The sequence below is a fragment of the Myotis daubentonii genome, chromosome 1 (assembly GCF_963259705.1).
Source record: "Myotis daubentonii chromosome 1, mMyoDau2.1, whole genome shotgun sequence".
In the NCBI taxonomy this organism is placed as follows: Eukaryota; Metazoa; Chordata; class Mammalia; order Chiroptera; family Vespertilionidae; genus Myotis; species Myotis daubentonii.
The window spans coordinates 16,710,348-16,725,867 of record NC_081840.1 but is presented as its reverse complement, the minus strand read 5'-3'; the positions used below and the strand labels follow the sequence as shown (position 1 = coordinate 16,725,867).

Here is a 15,520-nt window from a genome sequence, read left to right as displayed (position 1 = left end):
AGGTACTTGTTTGTAGCCATTTTTATTTTTTGTGCCTGTGTTCCATCTTCCCTTTTTATTTCTTCTTTTTACACCAGTCCCTTTAGCATTTCTTGCATTGCTGGGTTGGTAGTGATAAAATCCCTTAGCCTCTTTTTGTCTATGAAGCTCATTTCCCCTTCAATTTTGAATGATAGCCTCTTAGATTCACTCCCTTGCTTTGCATCACTTTGTAAATTTCCTTCCATTTCTTTCTGGCCTGATGTGTTTCTGTTGAGAAATCATTTGATAATCTAATGGGAGATCCCTTGTGCGTAACTTTCTGTTTCTCTCTTGCAGCCTGTAAGATTCTCTCTTTGTCCTGAACGTTTGCCATCGTAATTACAACCTTTCTTGGTGTGGGTTTTTTCGGGTTCATCTTGTTTGCTACTCTCTGTGCTTGTGTGACTTTTTTCTCCCCCACATCAGGGAAGTTTTCTGACATTATTTCTTCATATAGGTTTTCTAACCCTTGTTCCTCTTCCTGTCATTCTGGCACCCCTATTATTTGTATGTTGATTCGTTTCATGTTGTCCCAAAGCTCCCTTAGGCTCTCCTCCTATCTTAATTTTTTTCTCCAATTACAGTTCAGTTTGGGTGTGTTTTGCTTCCCTGCTTCTAACTAGCTAATTCGGTCCCCCACTTCTCCTAGTCTACTGTTGAAACTTTCCATGGTGTTTTTTATTGCAGCTATACCACTCTTTATTTCTTCTTGATTCTTACATTAAGTTGATTTTTTTCATCCATCCGGTTGATGAAGTTTATGACCCTTAGTCTGAATTCTTTTTATGACATATTGCATGCCTCTGTTTCACTTGGCTGCTTTTCTGGCAATTCCTCCTTTTCTTTCCTTTGGAGGTTTCTTTGTCTCTCCATTTTTGCTCTCACCAAAGGATCTAGGTGTCCAGTCATGCGGCAGCAGCTCCTCGGGCAGTCACAGCAGCTGCTGCTCCTCAATTGGCAGCAGCTCCTCTGGTGAGTGCTGCTCGCGCAGCTGCTGCTCCTTGGATGGGTGTATGCAGTTTGCACAGATGCTGCTCCTCTGGCATGGGGCAGGACAATTCTTTATCGTACAAGGTAGAAAATAGGAAGTGTACAGAAAATGCAACATTCCTGGCTCTAATCTACTAAATGCCAACGCTGTCCACTAGTCACTATGACAAGCAAACATGACCCAAGACATTTTCAACTGCTTTGGGAAAGGGGTGTTGGAGCAGTGTATTGAGAATCGATATTTACTAAGTACCAAATACTTTTATAAGTAATGTAAAAAATACAAAAGTGGTACCACATAAATATTTAGCATTAAGATTGTAATATCAAATAATGTAAAGTTCTAATTAGTTGAACGTTCAATTTCATTTTTTATGTAATTTTATTTATCGAAACATTCTACTTTTAAATATTAGTAGTTTGAAAATAAACAATGTAATACTGTTTGGGCAACTGTAATTATACTAAAAGTACTGAAGACCACCAACAATGCTGAATTATTATTTATTTACTAGAGACCCGATGCACAAAATTTGTGCAAGTGTAGGCCTTCCTTCCTCTGGCTGCTGGCGCCAGCTTCCCTCTAGTACCCGAGACCCAGGCTTCCCTCGCAGCCATGGCTTCATCCAGAAGGTCGTCTGGTCTAATTAGCACATCATGCTTTTATTATTACAGATTTTGCTTAGTCAATAGGAAAAAACCCTTTTCCTCATTTTTACTGTACTCTTTTCCGCAACACAGTTACTATTGTTTTGAGCAGCCCTACTTCAGCAATCTTTGCCAGTTCTCTGAAATCAGACATGGAGAAAATTCATTTTCTGTTCCCAAATGATTCAGATATGCATCTGTATACTACAGTAAGTAGACTAATACCAAAGTCTTACTTTGTAAATACTTTTATGTACAGACTCATTTTTCACACAAAAAAAAAATCCCATAAGATAGGCATTATTCTTATCTTTTTACAGAAAAAAACTCAAGAAATACTAAGTTATGTAACTTATCCAACATCACCAACTAATAGCACGCAAAACTAGGATACAATCCAGGCAGTCTGACTCTACTGTTCAACAGTCAGGGATGGACCCTGAGAGTGAAGAATGAAGATCCTTTAAATACTGTGTCCTAGGCATCTCACTGGCCTCCGCATAATCCCAACTCTGGTCCAAGTCTATGATCTCTAAACTGTACTGTTGCTATCAGAACAGGTCAAGTCACAACTCTGGTATCTTCCTTTTTACTGATAAGTATTATATATGTCATCTGGTGACAAAGGCCTACATTCAAGTCTCTATTACTTGCTAAATGACCTTGTAAAAACATATTCCCTCTCAAAGTCTATTTTGTGACCTATTAAAATGTGATTAGATCTACTGCTTCCTGGCTGTATTTTGGGATAGAAATTCTGAAGGATTCTCCTAATTCACAAAACATCTAGCTCTTGGATAAAACATAAGAAATTATGTTTGAGCCCTGACCGGTTTGGCTCAGTGGATAGAGCGTCAGCCTGCAGACTCAAGGGTCCCAGGTTCAATTCCGGTCAAGGGCATGTACCTTGGCTGCGGGCACATCCCCAGTGGGGGGCGTGCAGGAGGCAGCTGATTGATGTTTCTCTCTCATCAATGTTTCTAGCTCTCTATTCCTCTCCCTTCCTCTCTGTAAAAAATCAGTAAAATATATTTTTAAAAAAATAAAAAATGATGTTTGAGAACAGAGCTTTCCCTTAAGACAAATGAAGTGGAATAATTATTCAACCTATGATCCAAGTATTTATATATAAACTACAGTATATTTAGAATAGTGGTTCTCAATCAGGGGTGGTTTTGCCCCCCCCCCCCCCCCCCCCCCGAGTCACTGGGCAATGTCTGGAGACATTTTTGGTTGTAAGAACTGAGGGGTACTACTGGCATCTAGTGGGCAGAGGCCAGTTATGCTGCTAATATCCTACGGTAATAGGATAGCCCTCTCTAACAAAGAATTAACAGGTTCAAAATGTCAGTAGTGCCAAGGCTGAAAAACCTAATCCAGAGGAAAATAAACTGAGTTTCAGATTTGTCTCCAAATTCAGGAAAGTCTTCTCTGTTTTACTGAGAAGAAAGGCTGTATTTTCTATCTCCCATAGTGCTTGCTGTTTGGATATGGGTAGTTCTCAATCTAGAAATCAAGATGACTTTATCATTCACTTTAAAAAGAGAATTTCTAGACTATCATTCCCACCCATAGTCACTCACCATTCCAAAACACAGTTTACACTCATATATAGATTTACTGAAATTTAAGACTATGTTTTATGACTTTCCTATCTTTCATAGATAACACACTAAAGTAGGCTCACAGTGTTTTAAGAGATAACCTCAACAATGAGGTTGAAATTTTTTAAACATCTCCCCTTCTTACATTATCTAGATAAATTTCAAATTACATGCACTCTCATTATTCATTTTAATTCATAATCTAATTAATCGCTGATCCTTTAAAGCCATATGGAAGCTTTTAATGAAAATTTGTGAAATGGGCAAAAAGGAGGAAGGGTCTAGGGCTAATGACAAAGTCCCTTATAAACCATAAAATACAAAATTAATTTTAGTTTTTATTAGCAAGAATGTTTAAAACTACGGGATTCAGAACAGTAGCCAATAACCACACATGGCAATTTAAATGAAAATTAATTATAATTAAATAAAAATTCATTTCAATTCCACTAGCCACATTTCAGGTACTTACATAGTCACATGTGGCTAATAGCTGCCATAATGCACAGCACAAATATAGAACATTTCCATATCCACAGAAAGTTCTATTAGACACTGCAGCTGTCAAACTGTTAAAACTATGACACATTCTAGAAATTCTAATGAGATGCTGAAGACATTAGTGCAGAGAATAAAAATAACAAACTCATTTTAATCTAAGTTTTATTTTTAACCCACTTACAACCCAGAATAGAAAAGTATGCTCCATTAAAAAAAAATTAAACTACTTTATTCAGTTAGGTACTGGAGTCACAGTTGTTATTAACCAGTTAAATTAAATATTTACTGAATGCCAATCACCTATGCCAGGTATTGTGGTAAAAGCTAGGGATTCAAAGTTGAAGATGTTACAATCTGTGATATTAAAAACCAACCATTAGCCCGGCTAGCATGGCTCAGTGGCTGAGTGTTGACCTATGAACCAGTTCACAGTTCAGTTCCTGGTCAGGGCACATGCCCCTGTTGTGGGCTCGAGCACTAGTGGGGGGGCATCCAGGAGGCAGCCAATCAATGATTCTCTCATCATTGATGTTTCTATCTCTCTCTCCCTATCCCTTCTTCTCTGAAATCAATTTAAAAAAAATAAAAACACTAACCATTAAACAAAAAATCAATGCATAACCTATAAAAACATATATAATTGTATTATTTATATATTCTATACAATATACTGTACATACATGTGTATGTATATGTGTGTATGTGTGCATATGTATACATTCACACAAACATGCATATATATTTTTAAAATCCAAATGTGATAAAAATGCAGGTCGAGCTATTTGGTCTCAAAGATAGCTCATTCTCTTTGTAAAGAATGCCTGGATTATACTGGGACCAGTAGGTAAAATCAATTCTCCAGACTCTGAAAAGCAAGAAGAGATAACACACAATCTGCATTGACCACTAGAGGTTGGCTTAGGGTAAATTAAAGTCTTTGGGATTGATTTTCTACACCTAAAAGTGTCATATCTTCTACCTAAGGTCACAGGAAAAGGACAATTGAAAAAATTGTAAGTTGCCGAGACTGGTTTGGCTCAGTGGATAGAGCGTCGGCCTGCAGACCGAAAGGTCCCAGGTTCGATTCTGGTCAAGGGCATGTACCTGGGTTGCGGGCACATCTCCAATGGGAGATGTGCAGGAGGCAGCTGATCGATGTTTCTCTCTCATCGATGTTTCTAACTCTCTATCTCTCTCCCTTCCTCTCTGTAAAAAATCAATAAAATATATTTAAAAAAAAAAAAAAAGAAAGAAAAAATTGTAAGTGTAACATAAATTATAAAATATTCACTCCATGTATGAAATTATTTTTCTTTCCTTTGTTTTTAAGCTTTTCTCTTCTTATTCATTTTCCCAAGATACTTTAAGCAGTTTGAGCAGTTTATACTGCTCTTCTTCCAACTCATGTCTCAAAGTTGGCATTCTTTCACTTATATTTTTAGATCCCTACTCTTCAGTTTTAGTAACCATTACATTTCTCTCAAGATAAATATCTCATCTCACTCAAACCTATTTTTCCTTCCCGACATGGGCAGGTTCTTATTGAAAACTCTACATGCCCAGAATAAATTGTCTAAACACTCTAAGATATATTTCATCGCCATAATAAAGGTGAGATTTACTTATAAGTTTCTAAATTATAGCCTCTACACTTCCACTGAATAGATAAATAAGACCACAACAAATGTTCCTTACCATTCATTAACTTATTTGTACATAGCTCTAAATGAGCTCAACGCCCAATTTCTAAGTCAGCAGTTTTAAAATGTTTTGGTCTCAGGATCCATTACCTGCCGGGAGCCGGTCCATCCTTGCTGTTTCAAGGGACCTGGCATATACGGCATACGGTTCTTAATATGTTTGCTCACCTTCTTGGCGCTGTGTTTTAACCAAGGTCACCTCTCCGAGAAAGGTTGTTTCCCCAGGTAGGAATTTTTCCCTGAAGTCAGGGAGGGGATGCCTCTCCTAGAAAGGTTGTTTCCCCAGGTAGGAATTTTTCCCTGAAGTCAGGGAGGGGATGAAACTCCTTAACTAAGTGCCAGGCGGGTAGTTAATCACTACAAACAATCATGCTTAAGCTACATAATCTTTACTCCCTGGAATGGAGATAAGAAACGCCCTAACCTTTGTAATAGAGATTGATAGGACTGAATCAACTGGTATAAATACAGATGTAACCAGACAGAGAGACAGAACTCAGAATCTAGAGACAGAGACAGAGACAGAAATCAGAACACACACAACTTAGGAGTCAGAATTCAGAAGACAGAACCTACACGGAGCCTGGAGACAGAAGAACTTCGCTGGAGAGAACATGGCAATAGATCCTGGACTGAACCTGACTATAGAACATGGCAAGAGAACGTGACTAGAACCTGGTGACTGAACCTGGCTGGAGATCTGAAGCAGAACCTCTCTGGAGATCCAGACCAGAACTTGGCTAGAGATCCTGGCTAGGCTGCTGATCAACTGAACACTGTCTCCGTGTCCTTCCTTCTTCGCCTACTCCGTCTACACCTTTGGGAACCCCTGGACCTGCTGGGGTTGGACCCTGGCAATTACCACTTTCAAAAATTACTGAGGAACTCAAAGAACTTTTATGAAATTATAACTAAGATTTTTTAAAAATGTTTACTAGCCCTGGCCAGGTAATTCTATTGGTTGGAGTATAACCTGTGTACACCAAAAAGATTGCAGGTTTGATTTCCCGTCAGAGAAGATATGTAGGCTGCGGGTTCCATCTCACGTCAGGGCCTGTACAGAAGGTAATGATCAATTTTTCTAACATCAATGTTTCACTCTCCTCCCCCCTCCTCTCTCTCTATAAATCAATAAACATATCCTCAGGTGAGCATTTTAAAATATTATTTTTAATGTTTACTAACTCATTTAAAAGTAATGTAGCCATTACCCATTAACATAAATTACATATTTTTAATGAAAATAATTCTGTGCAAATAAAGTTTAGTGAGAAATGGCTTAAAGAAAAAATAGCTGGAGTCTCATATCTGCTTCTGCATTCACTTTGTCATTTTGGTTTGAGTAAATGAAGAAAATCTGCCTTCCCACAGTTGGGTATTTGGAAAAGGAAAAAGTATTTTAAGTGATGATTTATTTAAAATTAGCTGCAACATAGAATCTGAAACCATATACCAATGAACCTGACATACTCTTTGATTAAGATTCATTACTTTATCCTTCACTTTTTTGTTGTTTATTGTTAATCCTCATCCAAGGATATTTTTCCATTGATTTTTTTTTTCTTTTTTATGGAGAGTAGAAGAGGGAAAGACAGTGAGAAATATCAACATGAGAGAATCACACCAATTGGTTGCCTCCTGCAAGAACCCTGACAAGGGCCCAGGCCAGGGAGGAGCCTGCAACCAAGGTATGTGCCCCTGATGGGAATCAAACCTAGGACCCTTTGGTCACCAGGCCAATGCTCTATCCACTGAGCCAAACCATCTAGGGCTATCTTTCATTTTGAACCAGTTCTGCAACATCATGCATTGGTCATTTGGGAAAATGAGTTCAGTGAATTAAGCAGATACTCCAAATATTAACACATTTCATTATAGAATATCAAATACTTGCATTTCTTAATATCGACACTGATCTCATCTTGACCTTAAGCAAACACTTTCTTAAAAAGTATTTTTTTATTGATTTTTTTTAGAGATAGGAAGGGAGAGGGATAGAAAGAGAAACATTGATGAGAGAGATTGTCAATCAACTGCCTCCTGCACGCCTCCTACTGGGGATGGAGCCAGCAACCAAGATACCTGTCCTTAACTGGAATCAAACCCGGGACCCTTCAGTCCACAGGCCAACGCTCTATCCACTGAGCCAAACTGGTTAAGGCCAAACACCTTTTTAATTTCAGTGCATCATATGGGGAGTATGCATAAATAGCTTTTGCTGCATATAGAATTGTTATCTCGAGGAAAAGCACGTGTGCATTTGAATTGAGAGTGGAACTGATCACTTTTCACAGAACACAACTTTTACTGAAAATGTGACAAACGATTATTTGGACTTGGGCATTTGGTCAACCTCACAGACTCCTGAAAGAGCCTGTGGGAAAACCAAAGGAGTCCACACACCATACTTTAAGAACCACTCTCCTGAGCAATAAGGCAAAATATTCCACAATTTCATGAGTCATACACCACCAAGAAAACACAAATGCTAAATAAAAATATCTAAATATTTCTGCTTAAATTCAAGGAAATCCAAAAGACAGAAAACCAACTCCCAAAGTAAAATATGTACCATAAGCCCCATATTTGGCCAATATAAAGAATCAAACTCAAGAACATGAAATTCTTTTTCAAGCACTTATTCAATCTCCATAACATAAACACATTTTAGAATACAGTACACTAAGGCCATAAAAAAACTTGTAGATATGCCAAATAATTAGACCGTAAGTGCAGATTATTAACTGTCCATTAATAATAGCTAATGCTATTGCTAGGCACTGTGCTAAGCTTTATATGGGTACTACATTTAATCCTCAAAACAAAACTGTACAGTAAGTACTATCTCCCATCTCACACATAAGGACACTAAAATATAAGTAGATTGCCTAAGGTGACAGGAAGAATGATAGCAGAGTTGGGATTTAAAACAGCACCCTTCACTTATTCTCCTCTGAAAACAAAGTCAAATGTCCATCCTATGGAAAAATTATGGATTAGTCTCTGGTTAAAGAGAATATTTTTTAAAGAGGGAGAAGTACAAACTCACAGTTTTTAGTTCCATCAGAACTTGTTCATCGACTCCATCATCCAAAAAGATGTCTCTCACATCATTAATAACATCTTCGATCACGGATCTGTATAATTTAGGCTTTAAATTAAAAAAAAATTTTTTTAAATAAAACTATCAACTTTTCACATATAAAAATGTATAACACGTTCTCACAAATTCAAGGTAATACAAAGGTAATTTTTTCAACTATCTACAACTTATTTTAGAAGATACAATGTTAAAAGACATGGCCATCCTAGAAAACGTCATTTACCTTAAATGGAATTATTTGATGAATGCATATTTTAATAAAAGTTTTAAGAGTATTTACTGCAATTCCTATACAGAAAAGGTCCTTACACATACAAGGTCATACAATTACCAATGTTGTGGTCAAAACAACTATTGTGATCCAAAGTTTTATGGGTTGCAATGTCTGGTCCCTATTATTCCTTACTTGGATGATCCCTATTATATCTCATAAACTTGTCACTAAGTCTTAGACTTTAGAGAAACTTATGTACTATAGTTATTTCCTGGATATAATCGGAACCTAATGACTACTCAAATTTTAAAATCACCTTTTTTTTTTTTAACCTAGTCTGTACTTTTAAGATTATCCCATTAAACTGTTTGTATACCAGTGATAATAGGCCTCTTTATTTGTGTTCTGTATCTTGCTTAAGGGAAAAGTTACTGGCTATTCAATAAAACCAATGGTTTGTTCTCATAAACAAACGTGAAACAGAAATGTTTCATTAGCATCACTATGAACAATACCCTTATCTCAGGGAATCCTCTAAGAATATGTGCCCCTGCCTAGCAAAAATACAAATAATGAGTTCCCCCATACAACTTGCCTCAACCATTAAGAACTACTTTTTCCTTTTCATTACAACCAGAAAAACAATTCATTTTTCTGAGTTCTTGTCTTTGCTATTCCACTCACTAACTTGTTTTATTTTGCTAAATCTGCCTCTGTGAACTTTAAATTATTCATGTATAAACTGTGCCTCTGCAGTGCCTCCTTAATTTAACATTCTGATTCTATATATATAAGGAAAGCATACCTGCCTATGGGTAGCACCTTAATTATAACAATTTAACTACTAAATTACAAAAATACATTTATAAAGTAGTTACTCAAGAGATTACCCATAAGTAGGCTACCCACAACTTAACATAATGGATTCATTAGTACTATAGTTCAAGGAAGGGGAATGTATAGTCTTCATAAAGCATATGCATTAAGAATAATTCAGCAGAACTGCCCTCAAAATACTTACATTTGTAAAAGTATGTGGGTACATAGGCACTATTTGAAATAAGTAATTTTCAAATTATTATTCAAAATGCTAAATTTTACTTGAGCCAAAGTTTCTGCATTTTATCAAATCCAAAGTAATTTAGGATGTTTGTCCTGTTTTTCAATACACAGATATTCCAAGCTTAAAGGGCCATAGAGCATTACCTAATGATTAATTAGAAGGTTCCTTTCAAAAGTTAGTCCAGTAGTGTAATATTAGAAAATAAACTGGGTTAATTTCTGTATTGCATATATCAATATCCAATGCAATAAAATACCATCTACTTAGAATTTTAATTTTTTTAAAATCCAGTTTGCACAAAGCCGCCTCACTCTCATTCCTCACAATTTCCTCATACAAAAATGTATTGTTGACATAAGATCCTACCTTTAAACACTTAATTCTATTTCTTTGAAAAGCTTCATGTCTTCTATATTACAGAAAAACATAATGCAATACTACGAGTTCTATTTCTAACATATTTCCTGAATACCTGATGAACAAAATACTACAAAGGCAAGTCCTCTGCAGCTAAGAGATAACGTAAGAAAGCAATTTTAAAAATTCCCGACAACATGCATATATATATATTCTAATAAAATAAAAACGATTGGACATCTGAGCTAAAATTCTTAAACAATAAAATATAAAGAAGGAACAGCAATTTTATTTTCTCCTAACAAAGACGGCAAACCCCAGGTGCTGCCTTTAAAACAAAAACTTGGAGCTGCGAGAGCAGCCTCCGCCGGGTGCGAAATGACAGTGCAAGGAGAAGAGCTAGAAATGAGCCGAGCTCCGCACGCGCCTGCCACTCGCCCAGGGAGCGCGCACCTCCCAGCCCCGCGCTCAGCCGCGCTCACTATTTAAAGCCGGATCTGGTGTTTAAATGGAGAGGCGGTGACGTAGGCCTGAAAAGCACCTTCCCATCCTGGCAGAGTCTATATTAGAGAGCGGCAATGGCTCTATATAAACAGGGCAGCCAAAGGGAGGAGGACCACAAGGCTCAGGGACCGAAAAGCAGGGGAAGCGGCCGCAGCCATGATGGATCGGCCCGAGCCGCCAACGGTACGGGGTCGGGCGGCCGCGGGCTGGCCTGCGGCGTTCGGGACCGGGCGACAAGGTGTTTTTTTATTGTCACAATAAAAATCAGAGTGGGGTGGACTCGTGATCACACTGCGTTGGTGACTGAAAAGGTTATTGATGTGACTGCTTTTTGCAAACCTACGTGATCGCCAAGTAACCAAAAAGGGACAAACGGGGAGACGGAGGCAAATTTCAAGGCGAAATAAACGGGGGGCACTTGGACCACTGTAGGCTGGGGTTTTTTGTTTTTGTTTTTGTTTGCTTTTTGGTGCTTTTGCTAGTCGGAGATACCGTGGGGGTTTTGCTTCCCCTTCGCCATTTTACCGATTCGGAAGGAACCGAGATAAGTGCTTTTCAACCTTCGTCCTTTTTAAAAAAAAAAAAACAACAAAAACATAAAATGGCCCCAGTGAAGGCTCCCTAAGCACCACCGCCAGAAACACCCCAAGTAACGCCCCACGTAGCCAGGAGCCTCCACGGTTTTAAAGTGGGTCGCGGCGGGCTGGGGAACTCGCCCAACTCCCCGGGCGCGGCTCTAGTTTGGGGGCTGCGCGGGGAGCCCTTCCCGCGCCAGCGCGGCCGGCCGACTTCGGGGGCGAAGCGGCGGCTGCCCTCGCGCCCCCCCTCCCGGCGGCCGGGGTCTGGGGTCCGGGGCCGCGCGTCCGCCCCTGCCCAACGGCCTCCGGCCGGGACCGCCCCGCGGCGGCCCCAGGCCCCGCCGGCGTCCCCCGCCCTCCCGCCGCCGCGAGCCCTCGGCGCCCCCCCGCGCCCGCCGCCCGGCGCCCCGGCCCGCTCTGCCCGAGGCAGGAGGCGGGAAGCGGCGGCGGCGGCCGCGCGGGCGGCCGGGGAGAGTCGAGGCCGGCAGTCGCCGCCGTCCCCACCCCCGCCCGGTCCGGCCGTTGCTGCCGCCTGAACGAAACCCCCGCCGGCCACCGAACCACGTCCTTACCACGGTGTTTGTATTTGCCGAGTTCGCCATTTCCACACACAACACAAACAAGAGGGGGGCAACCCCGAGAAAACCAGCTAAAAAACAAAACCAAAGGGGAAAAAAAAAAAAAAAGAAACCAAAACACCGGAGGGTGACCCAAGCAAGCCACCGCAAGACGGGGGGCTTAGGGGGGAAAACGGTAAAACAAAATCGGATCCTGAAGTAGAGGGGAGCGGGGAGAGGAGGGAGGGGGCAGTCCTCCCGAAGCTCAAAATCTCGAGAATCGCCCTTAAAAAAAAAAAAAAAAAAAAGCCAAGACCCTCGAGGGGCCCGGGGGGCGTTGCCCGCCCCGCGCCCAGGAGGGAAACCACCACGGGTCGCCGCTCCCCACAACGCCGCTGCCGCCACCGGCTGCAGCTCCAGCCGTCCGGTCCGCCCGCGTCTTCCCTTTATATAGTGAGCCAACGAGCTGCGCGAGCCGCCGCCGCCGCCGCTGCCGCCGAGAGACAGGGCGGAGGGGAGGGAGGGGCGGAAAGGGCGGGGGCTGCAGGGGGCGGGGCCGAGCGCGAGACACCGCGAGAGCCGCGTCGTCACGCGCGTGGAGGGCGCTGGGAGGGCGGAGTCGGGGACTGGAGGAGGGAAGCCGGCCCGTCGCATCGCAAGGCTCGTCGTCACGTGGTAGGCGCCCAGGCGGAAGTCTCCGGCAGCTCTTTTTACTGTGAGGCGCTTGCAGACAAACCACTCCTGGAAAAAGCGTGAATACTGGTGACACTCGAGCTCAGCGCCGCTGGGACCACCTCCTGTGGGGCGTTTCTGCTCCTCCCCGCCGCGGAGGAACGGGTTGATGTGGAAGGGGCGGTGGCGGCTGCCCGGGTGGGAATGGCCGCGCAGGGCGGGTCACGTGGCCCCGCTTCCGGGCCCGGGCGCGGGCGCGCTGGGACTGCGGGCAGAGTTTTAAATGCGGAGTCATCTCCGAGCCTGTGAGCTGGCTCGGACTCCGCGCTACGGCGTTGGCGCATCTCGCACAGCGTGGGCCTTGCGCTTGCAACATTGTGTACGTGTTCCTACTAAATACGATGGGAGCTGATGTGGCCCCGCCGCGCGCACGTCCCAGAATTGAACTGAAATCGGCGGAGTTTTGTGTCGCCACCGGGACAGCTTAAAAAGTCTCTGGGTTTAAGTTTCCCCAAGGAAGCAAACCAAGCACCCACTACGAGATTATGACAGAAGGGTAATTCTCTGTATTTTTTTTTAAATACGTTGCCGAAATTCTGTGACTGCACATGGCCTGCATGTACTAATGTCTGAAATACTTGCCCCAACGCACCGACTCACGTGGCCTGTCGCTGCGAGAGAGCTGGCAGAAAGTGTCCAAATTAGAGTGCTGACCTAGTGTGCCTAAGCTAAATCCCACCTTTCTGTCCACAGTTTACACAGATCAGAGAATGCTATGTGGAGAAGGTACAATTCACAGGACCTAATTTTCTTGCCCTTAGGGATTTCGAGAGACATGGAATGTAGTCTGGACGAGTGAGGGAGTTGATCCTCAGGGCAGAGCAAAAGAAAATGTCAAAGTTTTATGCCGCTGATTCCAGATTTGAAGGATACCAGACATCCTACTAGACTAGAGAGAGAAACAGATGCAACCTGCCAGGACATGAAGGAAGAGATTAGAGAAAGCAAGATTAGAGAAAGCAAAGGCCAGTAATGCTCAGAAAATGGGAAGCTGTGGATAGGTCTGTGAATAGGTATAAAGAATATCTGTTAACCTTGGGATTCCTTTTAAGGCCATAGGATCCTCCATTCAACTCTTAACATTCAGTTGCTTCTCAGTTCCCTGCATGGCCGCCTGCTTGGGGGCACTGGGAGCACTTGTTAAAAATGCACAGGAGCCTTTCCTCCTTAAGGACCTCTGATGAGCATGCCTCTGGCTAGGGATCTCCTTCAGCCCTCTCCAAAGAGAAGAGGAAATAAAAAGCAGACCTGGTGCAGAGCCCCAATTCCCACTTCGTGGATATGAAATGTCCAGGATGTTATAAAATTACCACAGTCTTTGGCCGTGTACAAACAGTAGTTTTATGTGTTAGTTGCTCCATTGTCCTGTCAGCCAACAGGAGGAAAAGCAAGGCTTGCAGCGCTAAAAGCACCTGGAATCAAGATGAGTGGGGAACCATCCCCACAAGTACATTTTGGATTTTTAAAAATGCACAGCAAATCATAGTGTTCTTGATATATAAAATTATGAGTCTGTCAACATTTGTAATTTGGTTAATATCAGCTGCCTATATCAGCCTGGAAAGTTATACCATCCCTAGTCAATTTCACTGCAGTATTTTTATTTATTTTATTTTTTTAATATATTTTATTGATTTTTTACAGAGAGGAAGGAGAGAGATAGAGAGTTAGAAACATCGATGAGAGAGAAACATTGATCAGCCGCCTCCTGCACATCTCCTACTGGGGATGTGCCCGCAACCCAGGTACATGCCCTTGACCGGAATCGAACCTGGGACCTTTCAGTCCGCAGGCTGATGCTCTATCCACTGAGCCAAACCGGTTTCGGCACACTGCAGTATTTTTAAAAGGGCTTCTTATTACTTCCTTATATATAGGATATCCCCAAAAATGTATATACACACTTTGAATAATTATAAAGACAGTATTTATTAAAATACATTTCATTTTTAAAATTGAGCTATCAGCTGTTAAAGTGGTATGTATGTTTTTTGGGACACCCTGTACATACTACCATTTGCACATGGAATCCCTCACCTTCCACTTTTTTTCCCCCTACTGATTCCAATGTAATTAGCCAGTTATTAATAAAGGAACAAAGAGGGAAGGCCAGACATAGGAATGTCATCTGGCCAGTTTCACCAGGAACTTTGTACTCCCCAGGGAGCCACCAGCCTTTTCCCTGTTAATCTCTAGGGGAAGGGATCCAACAAAGGGAAATAGACACATGCCCAGTAAAGTTGAGGTAACATAGGGAAGGTATTTGCTTGTCAAATCACACCTAGGGACAGAGATAGTTGGCCAGAATGGGCATGGCCACTGCAAGCCTGCCAAAATTTGGGAATACATAATCCTCTAAAGAAAGGAATTCTCTTTCTTGTTGTGCTTATGCACTTGGCTGGTGACTTCTGGATTCCTGGCTCCTTAAGTTCTGTATGGCCGGGGGCCGTGTGGACCCCACGTGCAATGGACTAATGGACTACAGGAGGAAACAAAAGCTAAGCTAGCCTGATGCAGGATTGGACCCGGCTCCAACATGGAAAGGAACTCTGGACACTGGCTTTGATTTTAGCTCTCCTGGAACCCCAGCTACACTTCTTCTATGACTGACGCAAGGAAAATGGGACTTTTGGAAACCCAGGGATGTAATTCCACAGAAATAAAGCTTTCTACCATATCTTACCCTCCTGTGTGAGTCTCAGAAAATTCCTTTTCTCAGGATATTGCAAGAAGCCCGTTACCACTAGCAACTGAAGGAGACAAAGCCCTCTTCCCTCCGTTAACTGTACCACTTGGTATTCTTAACTAAATTATCAAGTGTTTTACCATCAGTTAAGAGTAAGACTGCTGCAGACAGGATAAGGGAAGAATCTATGAGATTTACGCTCCACAAAATTACTCCTGTAGGGATTGATGACACGGGTATGCTCTGATGGGTCTGACCTAAT

General features: G+C 41.9%; 1 protein-coding gene and 1 long non-coding RNA gene across 2 annotated transcripts in view; one reads left to right on the top strand and one right to left on the bottom strand.

Annotated features, from left to right (window-relative positions):
• Positions 1-12,271, bottom strand: part of GTF2A1 (general transcription factor IIA subunit 1) — a 49,296-nt gene extending 37,025 nt beyond the window's left edge. Inside the window, exons 1-2 of the mRNA XM_059688941.1 lie at positions 11,856-12,271; positions 8,514-8,615 (exon numbers count right to left, since the gene is read on the bottom strand). Coding sequence (XP_059544924.1) covers positions 8,514-8,615; positions 11,856-11,885 — 132 coding nt within the window. The 5' untranslated portion in view covers positions 11,886-12,271. The remainder of the gene's footprint in view (positions 1-8,513; positions 8,616-11,855) is intronic.
• Positions 12,272-12,416: 145 nt separating this feature from the next.
• On the top strand, positions 12,417-15,254 carry LOC132230855 (uncharacterized). Its single transcript, XR_009451947.1, has 2 exons — positions 12,417-14,166; positions 14,411-15,254. It is a non-coding gene; the product is annotated as an uncharacterized LOC132230855 (long non-coding RNA).
• The last annotated feature ends 266 nt before the right edge of the window (positions 15,255-15,520 follow it).